The sequence below is a fragment of the Anas platyrhynchos genome, chromosome 13 (genome assembly GCF_047663525.1).
Source record: "Anas platyrhynchos isolate ZD024472 breed Pekin duck chromosome 13, IASCAAS_PekinDuck_T2T, whole genome shotgun sequence".
NCBI classification, from domain to species: Eukaryota; Metazoa; Chordata; class Aves; order Anseriformes; family Anatidae; genus Anas; species Anas platyrhynchos.
This window is the reverse complement of record NC_092599.1, coordinates 5,522,893-5,541,590: the sequence shown is the minus strand read 5'-3', so window position 1 is coordinate 5,541,590 and position 18,698 is coordinate 5,522,893. Positions and strand designations below refer to the sequence as shown.

General features: G+C 42.3%; 1 protein-coding gene and 1 long non-coding RNA gene across 7 annotated transcripts in view; one reads left to right on the top strand and one right to left on the bottom strand.

Moving 5' to 3' along the window:
• TAFA4 (TAFA chemokine like family member 4) overlaps positions 1 to 18,698 on the bottom strand; it is an 80,991-nt gene that overhangs the window by 46,118 nt on the left and 16,175 nt on the right. For 5 of the 6 annotated variants that reach the window (XM_072044355.1, XM_072044354.1, XM_072044357.1 and 2 more), the window contains 2 exons: positions 5,128 to 5,264; positions 2,060 to 2,175 (listed from right to left, as the gene is read on the bottom strand). In XM_072044355.1, coding sequence (XP_071900456.1) covers positions 2,060 to 2,175; positions 5,128 to 5,207 — 196 coding nt within the window. In that variant the 5' untranslated portion in view covers positions 5,208 to 5,264. Of the gene's footprint in view, positions 1 to 2,059; positions 2,176 to 5,127; positions 5,265 to 11,901; positions 12,087 to 18,698 lie in introns of those variants that run through there. The other variant, XM_005011199.6, reaches the window with a different exon arrangement.
• On the top strand, positions 12,243 to 13,051 carry LOC140003597 (uncharacterized). Its single transcript, XR_011812515.1, has 2 exons — positions 12,243 to 12,779; positions 12,899 to 13,051. It is a non-coding gene; the product is annotated as an uncharacterized lncRNA (long non-coding RNA).

Genomic DNA, 18,698 nt, shown 5'->3' with positions numbered 1-18,698 from the left:
TTATTACAGGTATTTCCCTTTGGTACACATGCAAAGTGCATCTTAAAAAGACAAAAATAACATTCCATCTTACAAGACTCTTCCCTGAATGACAAATGCTGCAGAAGTCTATTCTCCAGGTTCTGCTGCAGTCTGAAGAGGAACTTCAATTGTTTAATCAGCTCTGAAATGCACTGCTAAGCAACAGTTGTTTATAGGAAAGGTCAAGAGGGCCTAATTAACTTGTCATTGTGTGTAGATCCCCTTCCTCAGTGAAGCAATTTAGCCAGTTTCCATAACAGCTACCTGCAAAAAGGTAACGTGGATCATTCCCTGACCCAGTATTCAATTGCTTTATAGGCTTTTGCTGAAACTTCTCAGTTATTCTCCTTGACCTGTGACTGCATTTTATGGCAAACACTTCACTTCATGGAAAACACATCTACCAGGGACTGAAAGAAATAGTGCCCAATTATTTTGGCATTTTGTCAGTAACTCTAGCACACTTACTGCTGACTTGTAGTTTTTGGCCAAATCCTCTGCCACAGAAAGGTGATAGACACCCAATGGAAAGCAATGGGCTGGAATGCACTTTAAACAGCTCAAAATGTAAGGCGTTCAAAAAAACCAACACGCTTGAACTGCTGATAAACCCTACTCATCCATGCATCTGAGAAAATCCAAGAGATTTCCTTTCCTGATAAAAAGGTTAAATTTCAATAAATCTTGAATGAAGCAACAGTCTCACTCTGGATGGGCAGTGACAGAGGACTTGTCAGAGCATGGTAAGAAAGCTCCACAGCACCAGGGAACCCAGAGCACAGAGGTGTTCTGTGCAGCTCTTACACACACTGCTGATGTGCTGTGAGCATGTAGATATAGACACAGCAGCTGTATGCAGGTCACATTCAGTTATGCGTGCCAGGACTGAAAAGATTTTGGCAAGCTCATGAGGATCCTTCAGCTCCTACCTAGACACCCACCAGAAGCAGCCAGGAAAGAGATCAATAGGTTGTCTCATCTGGAGGATGAACCCTCTAACAAATGCATCCCCACTTCCTAGCACTGAGCTGAAGTGGATACTAACATTAGACACGGACCCATGAGAATCTGGCTCAGAGCTAAGAACATTATATATGGATTAATGGCAACACACCTCATCTAAGAATGAGACTACAGCACAAATACAGCACTTGCAGAAACCCCCAAACCAGCATGACGCTAACTACAGTACTGAGAGTCCAGTCTTCTCATCGCCAGGGTGCTGCCAGGTTTTTAACCTCTCCTAAAAGCAGAGCCCACAGGTGGTATTTTGTTAGCTTTACTTCTCTTGCTTCTGGGATCAAAGGTGATACAGGTTATTAGCGCTAATACATCTAGATTTCTTTCTGCATTCAAGCTGGGGTCTCTGCATGGTCCTAGCACAGACTCATTGCTACTAAGTTCCAGTCCAGTATCAATTTATGAAAACAACCCAGCTTGTTCTGAGCTATTTCTGTCATTCTGTCATATATAAGATACTATATCGTGGCAGGTAGATTATCTTACTAGAATAGTGCATTCTCTTAAACGCAATTATCTTTCCGTTTGCCTCACTATGCAGGAAAAAAGTAGCATACCACAAGCTGAACTAAACCACAGTTCAGTATTTGTGTTACTTAGTGAAAGAACTGGCTCAATGTAGTCTTAGGGCTTTGATCTATTGCTCACCAAAGCCAATGATACCATTGTAAAGTCTCCTGATAACTACTGGATTAAGAAGGGGAAGATAAAGATACATTTCAGAGCAGTACAAAAAAGGGATAAAGCAAAAGGGCACAAAAAATCCAAAACTCCTAGCAGTCATTAAACTCACCGGACAGATTTTGTGGAGTGATTTCACTACATAAAACTACTAGAAAACCCCATGAAATTTTACAGTAACTCATTTGGTTGTTGCTGTATTTTTAACCCATTGCACCGATTATAGCATGCTGTCAACAGCCTCATCAATTACCCATTGCTAAAGAGAGGGCCCTAAACTCTGCAAGTGGTATTAATTGGTCTCAGTAGCATGTAATGAGTTCAAAAAAGCTCCTACCTGTATGTCCCCGGGGATGGTGGCTAGAGGCGGACAACAATTTACAGCAGACCATTAACACATAGATCAGAAAAAGCCAGTCAGATAGAAGCATTGATTTGGCACAGAATCTCATCCTGGAGGCAGAAAAGGAAGCAGATGAGTGAAAGAACAATATGAGCAGGGAATAACATAAAAACAATGCTGGGAAGGAAAAGCTGCAAAGATGCTGAAGAATAATACATCTTATTACAAGGCAACACCGACAAAATCATATTCACAGTTCGGTTGGGATCAATTCTTTTTGAAGCATGTTTCATAGTTAGAAGCAATGCAATGGCTAACACACATCATATTACCCACACACATTTATAACACCATATGAGTGCAGTATATTTGTACAAATCTTGAGGAGTCTTTTAAGATTAAGACCCATCTACACTCAATTTAAAGATACATATTTATAAGGTGCGCTACTATTTTTAAACTGCAGCTGCCTCAAAATCATAGAAACATCACAGAAAAGTGTACTTTTTACTTAATACTTCTCATGACAAATTTGCTAAAGATACCAGGATCTGCTAGCTTTCCTGGAGATCAGTAAGTTTGCTAAGGGTTAAACAGTCATGAAGCCACCAGCTCAGTCAAATATGCAAGGATTCACTACTCTGCCAGAGTTTTAGAAACTGTATTTCAGCAAACAGTTGTTCCACAGAAGGCAGATATTGTTAGCCTCATTTATGCGTAAGAACTAAGACCACAAATCCTCAGTAATTTTGCTGCAAATACTTACGATTAAATCCCTCAATAGCTTATGTTATGCTATTCATCACATCGAAAGGTAATCTGATCATTTTCTTAAACTCAGTTATGATGATTTATTACTCGTGCAATACATAAATGGGCATTATGCACTTGAACCCTTAGATGTAACATTCCACACTTTCAGCAAATGCTGTAAGCAGGCATACATCAAATTAATTAAAGGCAAATTATAGATTTGCATAAATTGAACTAAATACCGCTATGAAAGCAGTGATGTTAGTCGGTAGTTAATCGGCACACTGGGATTTGGACGAGCCTATCACAAGCATGCGTATTTGCACCAAACAGTCCTTTGAGAACTTTTCCCTTCAGATTCCAGCTCTGATTCTTCCATGTATTTTCTAAATGATTTATTGGTATATCTTCATGATACCTGAAACTGTTCAGCTAGTCAGATCATTCAAGTGCTGAACAGCCAGACAGTTAAAAAAAAAAATGAAAATTAAAAAAAAATCTCATGCCTTAGCACTACTGTCAAAGGCAGGTGAAGCACTTCAGTCCTGTTTTAAATTTGAACACCGTCTGCAAGTGAAACCCAAAACAGGCCTCACATTTTCTCATCTATAAGTGCTTGCTTTTCCCTTTCACACATCACCAAACAATATTGTTCTCAGCATGTATTAGTGGGAACATTGATGAAGTCCAAACAAATCACTTGTTAATAGCAAAAGTTAGAGGTCAAAAACCTGTTGTAAATACATTTTAGCAACAAACACTATTTTGCACTTCTGTAACAAAACCTGAATGAAAAACCCAGCATCTTCAGCTGTCCTTGTAGACTTTACTCTAACCCATAAAGTTTTTTTTGTTTGTTTGTTTGTTTTTAAAGATCTGCAAATGTTGTGAAAAAAAAAAAACAACACATCATGCTTATAGGTTTAAGAAAAAATAATTTAAAGAAGCTACATTTTAAGGACTAATTTTGGGGAAACTAACGTTTCCTTGTGTTAAGTAGATACCCTGTTTAGAGCCCAATACATTGCCACTCTAAACACAAAAGGACAAGCATAGGAAGAAACAAACTGAGATTCTTTAAAAAAACAGTGTATGGGAGCCTTCTACAAGCATGAAGTACCCTCTTACAGAGCACTCCCAGGCTAATTCAGAGCACCTACTCTTCAGCTAATAAACATGGGCCTAATTCATCTCTGCACCCAGTGAACCACATAAAGCCAGTGCAGTTAACGGGATTGAGTCACTGGGAAACCAGCACAAATGTTGTTATTGCTGTTTATCTTAGTCTAAGTAAACAGCCCAATAGGCTTTGAATTTCAAGATTTAGTCACCCAATCCTCCAAAGGTAACTAAGGTATCATATTTTCCAGAGCCGACAGCTGAATTTAACCTTAATTTTCTTACTTCCTTCACATGAACAGTGACACCTTGCACCTCATGCACCAGTTACCACTAAATAGGAAGTCACGATTTGCTCATTTTGCAATACTATCCTTCAGTTGCTCTAAAAACAAATACAGGAATCTGATCCAGGTATCAGTGGACAGCCCAGCTCTGGTGTCAATGTGTAGTAACATAACAGACAGTGGCCTTCCTTCAGGTGTCCTGAGGCATGAAAGTAGAATTTAATCCTTGGAATTAAATACCAGAGATCAAAAATTCTCAGCATACCGTTTCTGGTGTGAGTTGATGAAAGGGCCAGGTATTTGGCCCCAAATCATGCACTGGCAGCTCAACAACTCCTATTTCAGCATGTAAGTGAACCCAGGTGTTCCCATCATTCCCAGTACAGGAGCAAGCCTGGAAGTGTAGCTGACATCACCTCAAAAATTTTTCCAGATTATGAAAATCTGACTCTTTTGAAACCATGACCCTAATGTCAGATAGGGAATAGGAAACCACGTTTAATCAGGTTAACAAGGTAACCCTAGCCCTTTATAAGTATATTCAAGCCCAGGAATAAATACATCACTAGAAAACACGGACATATCCAAATTGAAAGGCTGCTAAAACCGACCAGTGTCATTAAAATGATATAACACTTGCAGACTTCAGTGTGTACTGCAGGTAGACAGGACACAAGTCTTCAGCCTGCTAATATAAAGAAATACAGGGGGATCTTTAAAAAGACAGAGGGAAAATGAAGTTTGGCAGACAGATGCAACAAGGGGTGCTGGGCCCTTCAGCTTCAGTGGGCTGCCACTCTCAGAAATGTCAAGCCTTCGTTCTCTGTTGGATTAAAGTGGTTATTGTTGCTAACCAGAACAGCAAATCTTCAGTGTCATTTGAAAGATAAAAAGTGTTCTTACCTTGGGGACTTTGCAAGAATTTTGTTCCAGTCAAACACAATTATTTCAGTGTGTTTTTCATAGTTATTCCAGATTCCCATTTGCGGCTGCAAATAAGCCTTTCTGCATTTCAGAATTTTTTCCTTCACTTTGGGGACCTACAAAGAAAGCCATATTACACTGCAATTAATGTCTAGAATGATGCTGTGAAATAGATCTTCGTTATCGAAATCATTGTTTCACACTGCCATCTACAGTACAATCCAAGGCAAAAGGCAGCAGTCACACTGCTCTTTTCACTTGTTTCCAAGAACACAGAGAAATAGTGGTAAGACAGCTCTGAAATATCACTATATTAACTAAAAGCAGAGTTTACTCCACTGGAAATTACAAACACAATGCACACTGCTTACTGTGTCCTTACAGCCACGTGCCTCCACAAAAATGCTGTGGAAACTGTTACCTCTAGAAAAGACACCACCACAGTGCAAACAGATTTCCACATGATTACTTGAAACCTCCAACAAATTGAACCAGAGGTTATTAAGGACAGGGTGAAATCCTTCACTGTCTTCATAAAGATATGGCCAAGGAATCCAGCTACCTCAGAGCAGAGGGTCTGTAGGGCTGCATCTGTAGGATTGTGTCTGTGTCATCAATGTATTATGGCTCCCTCTGATGCTTTTGGCTCCCAGCACCACATCTCATGCCAAGCCCACCTGTACCCAGAAGCTACATTTCCAAGTCACTACATGGAGACAGTTTTGCAGCAGTACTGACGCACGTTCCACAGAATAATGAGCTCAAACACTCCATTTCACAGGCATTCGAGTCTCTTTGCTTTTATTGTTTATATTTGTTCTCTCACTTCTATCCCTGGGCTCAACTTGACCTTCTGCTATTGAAAACATGACACAGTGCAATTTGTGAGAGTAATAATAATGTGGTCTTCAGTGACGGAGGGATCACAATAACCTTTTCTCATCTTCTCCTGCCACTCCTTTCATTTCACTCTTCCTTTGATCAATTAGAAATTTGCTTTTAAGAAAGTTACACTATCACATTAGAGGGCAAAGCATCTCTGGGGTCATAAAGGCAGGTAAGCAGATCCCCTTCAGGAGCTTAGGACAGAAAAGCCCCTGGCTTCACACACACAGCTCCTTTCTATTCAGAACACCATGAGAAACCAGAGTAATTGATGGAATTAAAGAAGTACCAGGCCAGCAATCTATAATTAATCACATTTTACTCTGTCTTCATTTTCCAATATAGAGTTTCAGAATGAGCCAAAATTGTAACACAGCACTTATAATCAAAACAAAATGTGAGTAAAGAAATGTCTTAAGACAAAGCACTACCATCCAACATTAAGTCTCTTATTATTAGGTCTTTTACATGTAATATTAACAAAAAATCACTGTGCCTGAAAAGATTTATTGAGAAAAACAAAACAAAACAAGCAAACAAGCTTTTCAATATAGTGCTATTTGAAGTGGTTGTGCAGTACATTTTTATCCCTTTCATAATAGGACAGATAGATAAATATATTCTTACAGCGTTCTTGTAGAAATCAATATTTCGATAAACTAAATTTGGTTTGGGAGTTTCTTTGTTCCATAAGTTTTATTGAGAGAAGGACAAAAAAAACTTTAGATGCACCTACAGGTAAACACTAACTTTAGTGTAACCTACTCTGGAAACACGTGTTAAACACTGGTTAAAGACAAAGAAGCATTGATTATTCTAACTCATTGTAATTAAATGGATACAGCATAAAAGGCAGATAATACTGCCACCAGCATATCTCGGGGCTTTCTGATGCCTTGCAGGCAGCAATATTTCTTAGGAGAATGGGGTTGTTTGAGGGAACTGTAAGGCAAACTGTTACAGAGCAATTCTGAGCCTGAGATACAGCTGTTCCATTTCAATAAAACATGGAGAACAGAACAGAAATGAGAGTCTCGCCTGGTTAATAACAGTGAAAGGAATTCCAGGCTTCTCATGACGAAACCATCTTTTGTGCGTGTTTTGTGACCGATGGTTTTAATGCCGGCCCCCGCATCGTTTCAGGGCATAGCGCTGCTTTGGAAAGAAGAGCTGCTTATTTGCAGAGTGCACAAACAAGCGAATCACTCCTGACCTGCTGCACCAAGAGCTCTGCTGGGGCAGTGGGGACTGCAAGGGCAGCCACCCACCCTCCCGCTAGCCACCTGCAACCAAACCCTGCGAGCGGCTTTAAAACAATAAAGATCAGCATCACCTCCCAAGAGGCGCCAACACATCTGAAAACAACATGTGTTTTGTGGATGAAGTTCTTGACCTCAGCGGAGCGGGGTAAATTTACTCAGGAAGGATTTGAACAGAAGTTACCCATGGAAAGCAACCTCAGAAAGAAGGGGGTTGCTTTTATACCATGAGCTCTAGCCGGGAGGCAGTGGAAACCCCACCACCATCTCTACCCAAGCTCTAAAAACAAAGGGAAAGGAGGAAGGGTGCAAGGAGAAGGGCCCCATGCTCGCAGCATTTACACGTGGGCTGGCCATGAACAGCTCCTGCTTTGCACGTCAGTCACTCCAGTCCCTGCTTCAGCTCTCCTGGGTCAGCATTTAGGGCATCTGCACACCCAAACTAAGTCTCTGGGATCTGGTATCGAAAGGAAGGGACTGTAGCCTGTCTCTGTGGCCCCACACTTCAGTAAAGGGGGGTATAAATAGCATTGTCCTGTGCCAGAGAAACATTTCAGGAGCAGCTACAATAAAAGTCTCAAGTTATTTGGAAATTGCATGGGTGTGATATAATTCTTTTGGCAGATGGAATAAGATCGCATTTTAAAGTAGGTACTATTTCCTACCAATATTTACACGTTGCAAAATACTTCTTACAGCTACTTTCTGTAAAGGATAAATTACCAAAGCATTTTAAGCCATCTCTTATAATAAGCTATTAAATAATTTAGAGGATCTCCGTCCATTAAATATTTAAAAGGCCTTAATTTCTCCATTCTCAGTAATTCCTCGTTTAAACCAAAGATAGCGCATCCCTTAAAAGACGTTTTCTGTAAAATCACAGCTAAGAAAGAAGCAGACGTATGCACCACACATTTCATGGGGCAAGGCACCAGCTGCAGAGTTCGACCCATTGCCAGCCCTGTTAAACTCCGCTGTCCTTCAGTTTCTTAGAAGAGAAAAAAAATACTCCATTTGTTTAATTTTAAAGCACTGCTGCTTGAGTTGGAGGGGAAATAAAGATGAAATTGAGCCAGGAGCAACAGCAAACGCCTCCTTGTCAATTTCCACCTGTCACCACCAGCTCCCTCACACAGAGGGCCGGCTGTGGGGCTCATGCCTACAGATGGGGTGGGCACTGATCACCCATTTACCCCACAGAAAAAATCTGTGTTCTCCCCCGGACCCGGGGGCAGGAGTCGCCCCTCAGGGGACGGCAGTGCCCATGACGCCTCACGGCCGCGGGAGGGCGGCGAGGACATGGCGGGGACATGGCGGCGCCCCCCGCCGCTGAGGGGCGGCGCGGGCGGGCAGCGGCTCTGCCGTGTGGTGCTGCTGCCCTCTGGCGGCCCCTCGGCGGTTAAGTCAGGCCCGGCCTGCCACAGGATCCAGCAAGGAGCTGTGGGGCACGTCCAGTTGTGTCACGCCTCAGAAATCTCATTAAAGCCCATCCGGACACCCTGCACCCAGTGCTCCGTGGCAGCCAGTTCGTTGTCCCCTGCTGAGCCCTCCTAGCGAGGGATCCCTCCGAGGCTGCTGCAAAGCCTCTCATCTGCGAGCGCTCCTTTGTGCGAGAATGAGCTGTCCATGCAAATTAAGTTTTGTCATTAATCATACTAACACGCTGCTGTCACCGCGTTCCTCCAGTCACCCTCCCCTCTGGAGCCACGCTGCTGGCCGCTGTGTGAGGAGACGGGGTCCAGGGGCTGCCCCACAGGCTGCTCCCCTCTCCCCCAGGTCCTCTGCGAGCCCCCAGAAAATTTCCAAACATTTTCCAGAGATTTTTTCCCCCATTTCCATTTTCCAAATTTTCATGTCGCAGCCACAGGTGAGGTTGGCTTGATCTGAAGATTTCAAGTGGCAGCGAATTCACCGCAGCACGGTTACTCCAACAGTTAATTAACCTCACTCTAAACACTGCACCTTATTTCTAATCTGAATTTGTCCAGCTTCTGCTTCCAGGCACCTGATCTCGTTAGGCTTTTTTTCCTTCTCCTCTGCTATCAGGTACCGCTGCCCACACACGGCACTTGCAGCCTGTGGTCAAGCCCTCACTGAGCAAACTTCACATAAGTAAGATGGAAGAAGCCTCTCCTTGGAAGTTTTGCACTATTAAAACCATCACGCAGCTCTTCTCTGCATTGCTGCTGATTTCGCAGTGTCAAGTTTTTTGAAGTGAACATCAGAAGGTAAAGTAACCAGAGAGAGTCTTTATTAATACCACAAAAAGAGGTAACAAACTTTCCAGTTTTCACCTAACAGCTCCTCTTTTCAGCACCCCACAGGGACAAGCCTGGTTCTTAAAGGCCTCAGTTCTGCCCATCCTTACTCACATTAACAGCTACATCAGGCAAACTGAGAATGGACACAAAGCTATGCACATAGTAACATGAGGTCACCGTCACAGTGCAAGAAAACAAAACTTCTGCTGGTACCAGTTCCCAGAGTCAACATCAACTTTTCTGCTGCATTTTCTTCCCTGCAGGTATCACTGAGGGAGCCCCGATCACATCAATCTCCCTAGCATAAAGCAAATTGAAGAAAGAAGGCTCTTTAGACAATAAGAACATCAGTTAATCAAGGGGGCACCAAACTGCAGGTGTGTTTACTCGCTTTTAAGAAAGCCAGGCATGTAAAATTCCCTGGGAGACAGTGGCAGTTCCCAGCACCTCTCAGACATCAGCGGGCTCCTAACTGGCTTCACCTGCAATTTCCGAAGTGCTTTTTTATGACATCAGATTTCATTCATGAAATCAACCTCTGCTGGCGGCCCCTCAGTCTGTCACCACAAGTCAGCACATTCTGCAGGAATATTTGAAATCCTGACTTAACAGTAACTGAGGGAGGCATGGAGGAAAATAAAACAGTACTGTGAGAGCTAAAGGAAATAAAATTCATAGCTTTATAAGAAGGGAACACTGAACTGCTGCTATATCCACATAGCATGAGGTATTGACCCCACCAGCAGTGGGGCCATCCACACAGACATCCTGTGTGCCATATGTTTAGGTGAGATGTGTCTGTCTTCATCAGTATTCAGAGCTCTCTCTAGGGTATGTGTCTTCACTATCTCCTTTAGAGGTGAGATAAACCTTCCATCCATCCTGGACATGTTGAGCAAATGACTTGGGAGAGTTGTAAAAATATGCCAAAGACACCCTAGTTCTCCATCTCAATTGCTGTACTCTTCCCCAGTCAATTCTAGAGAGTAAGAAGCTGAGTTGTGTGGATCCTCTGCTGGAAAGTGTTCTTAGACTCATTTTTAAGTGGGAGTTTGTAGCCTTCAAATTTAATCTGGTAGAGCCCAGGGCACACAGAAGCAGTAACAGTAGCACGCAGAATCGGAAAACAAATTCAAGCAAGGGATTGAGGGTGAGAACTAGAGGACATCCAGAAGCTCTCAAGTTCACAGAGCGTAAGGAGGAGCTTTAAATCAAAGCTGTTGCCACCTCTGCTGAGGCAAAGCAAGTCAGGTGTCTACTTAGAATCTGATGCAGTGCAAACTACAGGGCCTAGCTCAGGTCCCCTCCAGGCAGAGGAGCAGTAACTTCTTCAAGTACAATAACTCGAGCACCTGTGATCCCCAGAACACAGTTTTCAATTTTATTTACATGGCAAGTATAACTAGCAGACAAGTTATACTGGCACAAATAACTACTCACTTGTAGTCCAAAAGTATGATCTCTGTGTATGAGAAGATCATATAAATGAGATAGAATCTCATTTAGAAACTGAATTTTTAGGAAAAACATTTTAGAGCCTGCTCTCTCATCTCAAACTGAGCCAACATCTTTCCTTCAGGAAAAATTCTGCCGAGACCAACAGGACTACTCAGAAACTAAAGTACAGCTATTACAGCCGTAAAGCAAAGACAGAATATACCCTTTTCTCCATATAGCATTATTTATTATTCATCACCAGCCTACAAAGAACCCTGCTGCCAAAGTAAACACGTGAAGTGATAAGTATTTTTTTTAAAGTTTCATTTTTAAGGTTGCACAGACTTCACAACTTGGACAGCAAACACAGGATATCTCCTCATTACAGCCCAGAGTTCCAACTCTTTCAACTACGTTTATCAGAGAGAATTTTTCATTGTGATTATCCAGGTTCTTTCAGGCCCTCACTGCAGCCCGTGAAACAGCTCAAATTCTTTCCCACCCCCTGGTGTATGGCCTACTTAAGAGATGGGAAGAATTGCAGTTGCTGTTCAAGAAAGCACAGGAATTGCCTCAACCCTGTTCAAAGAGGAGGCAGAGTGGAGGCAGTGCCCCGCTCCACTCCCAGCTGACCTCTAAGGAGCAGAGCAGTACTCTTGTAAAGCAGGCAGCACACCGAGAAACAGGTCTTTGAAATAAATCTCTCAGCAGAACATTTCAGACAAAGCAAATATGCATTTTCCCCTACTATAAACTTTGCCTACCAGGTAGCAAAGCAGTAAAGTGGTTGCACAAATTATCTCAGGCAGTAAAGACACTTTCTTGTACTCTGGATTGATGTAGGAATTTGATTCATTCATCCCACAGAAGTAAAAGAAAACAGATCCATAGCTACAGAGCAAATCACTCACCTCTCTTCCCACTCATCATGGACCCAGGTGAGCTACCTGGTGCTTTTACAGAGATCATTTGGACAAGGGATAGAAGAGAAAAAGGGGCCCCGTGTCCGTTTATGCCTCTGGATAATGCACTGGGTCCCAGACCTGCCTGGTTTCTGCCTTGCTCTGCCAGGGCTGGGCTCACATGCAAGAAGCAAACGATTATCAGCTGTAAGTCACCACTCACATTAAGACCAAGAAGCAACTCCAAGCAAACTGCATGACAATTAAAAGATTCAGAAAGCATGCTCAGTGAAGAAAATTTGAAGTAGCTGTGCTCGTTTGGTGAAGAAAAGTATTTATTAGAGATGTAACAACCCTCTCCTCAAAGAGGTTTGCTTTATAGAAGAGTGTGATTTAAAGAAGTGGTTCTCTGTAGCTATTGCAAATACCATAAAAAATTGTTACCAGTTGCAAAGATAGTTTAGTGTGTGCATGGGGAGAAACTTTCAATCTAAGTGTGGGAAATGAGTGGGACAAGCTGCTCAAAGAACTCACGGAGTCTGCTTCACTGGAGTTGTTTTAAATTACCACTTTAACACCTACAGGATTGCCAAAGCTCCCTTCTGCACGCATAGGGTGGGATTACATGATGCTCAGGGGCTGTGCAGGGACTATGTCCCCTTTATGCCTCAGAACCCAGACTGCAGACAGGCATCAAGCATACATCTGTCAGAAGTTATTGGAGGAAAATAGTGGCAGAAAGAAACTAAAAACATCTACATCTATTTGAGTTTTCCATGCAGACCTGTGAGGCTGAGAAGATTTATGCAACTAAATCCAGTTCTTTGCAAGTCCACTGCATTAGAGCATTATATTATCTTCCTGTTCCCTAAAACACCTCACTCATGGTAAATAGTTACAGCACGTCTCCTCATGCTTCCCCCTAAGTCCCCACCAGGCCATGGTGCTGACAGGGTCTGTCCATTTCTGTGTCACCAGTGTAATCTGATCTCTGCTTTCATTTCAGTTCATGAAACTCTCCTCCAAGAGAAAAGCACAGAGCAGCTCGGTTTGCTCTTAGAGCGCAAACATGCTTTATGAGCAGTGGATGCACATTGGCTGATGAAGAATCCCAACTGTCTGGGTATATGGGATAATTGTTCCACTTGGGACTCATTAGCTAATTGTTAAAAGATTCTAATGAAAAGCATTTCATAAATACAGCACTAAATTTCCAGAAGTGTAATTATGGACCGAACGCACATTTTTAGCACCTGTGTTATCAACTACACAAGCCAATAGCAAAATATCTTGTGCTGTGCTATTTCTGTTTTCGCTCTCAGTCACAGGGTAGTGCACAGGATAACTACCAGCAAATTGAAAGGTAGCATTTTTAATATTCCTATTTTTGTACAAAGATAGCGCAGTCAGCTTGAGATTGGCTGGAGATTCTGCCAGCATACAGAATCTCTTATGGCAATAATGAAGAACAAAGCTTGGATAGGAGGGGAAAAGCACAGACCAAGGAGCTATAACCCAACTTCCCGATCTTTTATTGTCACCTGACTTCAGTACCCCTGGGCAGCCTTCTTACTTGGTATTAGAAAATGTTTTCTTATCAAACCCTGCTCCTCAAATTATTTTAAAAAGTCACTACTTCCTCTACTGACTAGAAAAATCCCAGATCCAGGTAACTGACCTGTCAGTTCAGGAACTGTTAGTGTAAATTAGTTAATTAATATCATTCCTCATTTTCTGTAATTCAGTGATAGAGACAAAACACTGCTAGTATGCCAGCAAAGCATTTGTATGGCATGAAGATTTGGAACTATACCAATAAAACAATTGCATTTTAAAGAAGAACCCAGTCTTGTTCAATCTTTGTCCTAGTTAAATAAACAAAAGCATGTTCAGAACCAGTCTCAAAGTTGTATTTACCTTTTTCTGGCTTGGCAGCACCATGCTGGATGGAAGTACTGACCATCACAGAGGGCATCCCCACTGTACACAGCTCTGTTGGAGCTGGGGTAACAGCTTCTATTCCAACACTGGTTGCACCATCTTAATTCCCGAGTTCTGACCTCTGCTCAGCCTTGTATCATGAAGAAATATCTGCTGTTTGGAGCAAACTGGAGCATCACCATCGCTGCAAGGGCACAGCACAGCTGGGTTTAACTCTCACTGAATTCAAGATTGTATCATGCTCTTCAGGTACCAGGAGTCTCATAAGGTTTTCTGCATCTTGCCAATTGCCTACTACTAAGTCAAAAAGAAGAATGAGCAGATATCTGTTAATTATCTCCTGAGCCATTGGTCCTGTGGCACTGGAATCAATATTACATTGCCAGAAATAAAAGCAAATTTTGAAAGTGGAAAGACCTCAGAAAGACGAATCGCTTTAGACGTGTAAGCAGCATGCCCTAACTGGGTTAGTTTACCCAGCAGATCACTGGCATGTACATGGAGTGACTCTACCTTTCCCCTACATGCCCTTGTCTTTCTCCTTGTAACCAGAAAAAAATCCCTGTATCAATATGAATTCGGCAGGTAGTGCACTCTCTCCCGGATATTTTCATTTCCAGCAGTACCAGGTGCTGCATGCCCTGATGCATTTCAGAAGTCCCATTATTTACCTTCTGCTTCCTCCCCCCCAGAAATGATTGCCGTTGTCTCTTCCTCTTCCAGCCCAATCCTTCAGGCCTCCTTCTCTGTCCCTCCTCAGCCCTATGTCTTGTTTTCATAGCAGCTCTTCATGCTCCTCTGGGAAGCTCACCTGCTTGGCAGCAGCATGTGAGAGCATCAGGAGAAGGGCTGGCAGGCAGAGAAAGAAACCCCACTGGAGTTCATGCACTGATCAATAGCGAAAGAAGGTCTCCCCATTTAAAGGAGGTTAATCATCTACTGGCTGCTGTTTTCATCTTTTCACAGGCACAAGGAAGCCAGATAGAGCTCTGAAAAAGGAGCACACCTCAAAAGAACAGTTTTAGGCACCTTCTTATCACTGCTGAGACAGGGTAGCAGCAGCTGCAGCAAGCTGGTACTGCTTTTCAGAAGCAGTAAGAGAAGGACGTCAGCATGGTGTTACCTCTCGAGCACCTGAAGTGTCAGAGAAGACAGAAGCCGGGTCCTCCTTCTGGTACCTGTCACAGCCGAGGGAACAACATGTTTCCATACAGGAGGCTCAACCAGCTACCCTGACCAGAGTGAGACCACAGCCAGACTTTGAATCAGTAACAGCATGTCCCCTTCAGGATAAAGCTAGAAAAGTTCTCCTTTCTTGAAAATAGAAAGACATTTTTCACAAAGCTCACGGAAGGCTGAACCTTAAGGTTTTCAGTTCCCAATCTGTCTAGGATGGATTTTTGTTTCTATATTGTCCCTTCACTCATGCAGAAGCCACCTCATGATCACATAACTGTGTGTGATTGATGGGAGGAGCTGGGAGGAGGGTAAGTGGCGTAATTTTGCTTATGCTTTGAAATGCTCAGGGTTGGAAAAGAAGTATGAGATCTCCCTCACTTTCCCATGATTATGATTGCCTTAAAAATGCAAGATCTGTTGAAAGTAATAAATTGTTGATTGTTTGTTTAGTTTCAGGGTAGACAACAATCAGCTTTTAATCAATTTTTCATCACCACTGGAGAGCTATTAACTCTCTTAAAATAATTAGAAACCAGAAAAGAAAAATTTCCTCTAATTATTTTTATCCATGAACTGAGACTTCATGAATAAAATCTCAAGACTAATAGACACATACACACACAAAAAACACCTAGGTGGCACATCTACTTCACTTATTTAGCATGAGATACTGTTTGCCAAAGAGATGGAGAAGAAAAAGCAGAACCCTACTTATATATTTCACAAAGCCTGCCTCAGCAAGCTTTGTCCAAAGCTTTATCTCAGCCTGTGGTGAGCACTGATTGACTCATACACCTTGTCACAGCAACTTTCTAGCAGCTTTCCCCACCAATAATCCCCTGAAAATATACCCTCAGCATGCCTCCTTCAACCCTTTTGCTGCATACACCCTTACCAACACACTGGTTGTAGCTCAAATGCAGCTGTCCTTAGAGGAATACAAGTTCATGAGTGCTTCGCTAGATCCCAAGACAAGTTTTCAACAGACATTTGCCTTCTGGGATGGTGGCCGAAGTCTTACATTTTCCTAAGTTACAGTTAAGAAGGAAGCAGCCTTTGGTAGGAAGACTGGGAGGCAGACATGCTTTATAGTTATATTGCAGGAAACCTGTCCTCAAACCTGAGAAAAGACGCCCTTCTTGACAGTAGGCATGAGTCAAAAATACTTCTCAAATCTAGTAAGGGCTACCTGAACAGAAATGTAATGGACTGTAAAAAACAGATCAGACTGGCTTACGGATTTTAAGGGATGACTAACTAAAGTGTGTGAGGGACTGAGCTAATTAAATAGTCCCCAATCAGGACCACAGTGACTGCATTTTATTTTATTTTTTCAATTTCCTATTGGAGATGAATTGTGATTCACTTTAAAAAGGGATTCTTCTTGTAAATCGATCAGTGTTAGACCCATTTGACCTACTAGTGTCTCTTTAAAGATTGATGAACTGAAACACAAAAGTGAAACTCTCTCACTTTAACCGTTCCCATCTGAATTTCCTGCACGATGAGATACATTTTGAAAGAGTCCCGTGGAATGGTTACATCATGAATCAAATTTTTCAGGTTATTGCACAAAGGATTTCCATAGCCTGGCAATATGCAAGGCAACCACACAACCTGAAAGAAAGCAAGGATAGTCACAGGACTGTTTTAGATGAAAATCTGCTGTTATTAAAAATGCACTACATCTCGGGGACCATAGTAGGAATTTCATAGGCCTTTCATTTTAACACTGATTACTAATTAGATGCAAAACATAACCACTAATGGAGGAAAAAATAATAGGATCCAGAAAATCACTTACTAGATTTACTTTTCCCCCTCTCTGGGTGAAACCCCTTTCTTGCAAATGACAAGCTTCTTGGCCATGATTAGCACAACCACAATTAAGCTGATGGCTTTGAGCAAATAGGATAAATACTTGGGTAGTTCTGTTCAGCTTCATTCAAATTGTTTAATTTTGAGGAGGTGTTTGCGAGTATGAAGAGGTTTATAGCATCTTTACAGAAAAAATGCAGCATAACTCGCTTCATATACAGGCACTACTGCTTAAAACAGAGTACATGTCCACTGGGGGTGTGGTTTATCATTTTAAATTATTTTTTGCACTCAAGCCAAAAACATTTGGGTTCTTAAGCCATGATTTTGTCCTTTTTAATTTGACTCAAGCGTACAGGACTTCCTCATTATTTCTCTGCTCGCAGTACCACCATCCAACTTATTACCTGCAAAGAGCAGTATCACATGAATAATCTACTGCCTTTTGAACCTGAGGGCCTCAACATCTGATCTCTGAGAGTATGAAAAATTTCAAATTTAATAATGGAATATCCCTGTGATAGTCACTCTAACTGGAAAGTAATAGCTTCTGAAGCTTCCTGTTTTCTATTCAGAAGGATTTAGGGTCAAATAGATCAGCCGATGACAGCGCATCCTCCTCCAGCAAAGATGCAGAAGTGTGGAGATGAAGAGCAGGCTGACTACTGCTTGGAGAGCCATGGCCCTCATTCTCTGTGTCAGCATTCAGGCTAGAAGCGTGAATGTTGTACCGAGGAGACAGCAGACTGGGGTTCAGCATCGGCATTGTTGCTCCATGCTTGGATCTGTGCTGGGCTAGCTGAGCTCTCTGCATACAGCGCTCAAACCTGGCTTAAGCACCAGGACCCCTTGAAGGTCTCCTCCACCAGAGACCACCCATGTTCTCACATCCATGTCCCAGCTGCAGAACCACTACCATACCCCATGTCTATATGCTGCACAGCATAGGAAAAAAAAAGTGGTTCAGGATGAAAGGAAAAATCCCAGCATTGCTCCCCAGGTACAGAAAGACCAATAAGAGTACATCTGCCATGACTGGGTAAGTTTCAGCTGAATTCGCACAAGTAGCAGGATATATATTTTTTTTAAACATCTCCAAGAAAGATCTGCTGAGCACCTTGTAATAAAAATAAAGCCAGACCAGACTTGACAGGTTTGCAATTAATTTTCCTTGGCTCTTATTTACATCTTTGATCCTGGCAGTCTTTCTCTTCTGAATGAGAAACACGGGCTCCCATTCGTAGTTCCTAACGTAGCAAAATCCATAATGTGGCAGGTGTTTGCTACTCATTTCATTGACACGAGCTTTATGTTTAATCAAAAGCTGAAGCAAGACAAAATGAGTAAAACAAGATAAACCAAAACAAAGCCTGAAGCACCAGTCTATGCTCAGCTCTTCACAGTTTGGCAGGGAGCTGCTGGGTAACAACCTCAGAGAAAGATTTGTCTGCTGAGGACCAAATCACCCACTGTATTGTCAAATCATCCCATGAATGCTCCTAGACAAAGACATCCTAACAGACTTCTCAGGTCATGTCCTATGCACCAATACCTTAATTTTAAGGCACTGTTCAATCCCTTCCCATTATAAGCATGGCCTACCCACAACACACCCCTCCTTCCTGTTATCCAACTAAGTTTCTTCAAAGACAGCAGCCAAGACTGTAGGAGAAGGCAATATCTGAAAATCTTTGTGAACCATCTAATGTCTTATGCTAGGAAGCTAACAGCTCTCTAGAAAATATAGGAATAACTAAATTTCAAAACAACTGTTGGACAATGCAATTGCAACGGAGAGGCAATGACCCAAGGACCCGAAGCAGAAGCTCAGCCATGCTTGTCATTTGATGTATTTGTAGCGGCACTGA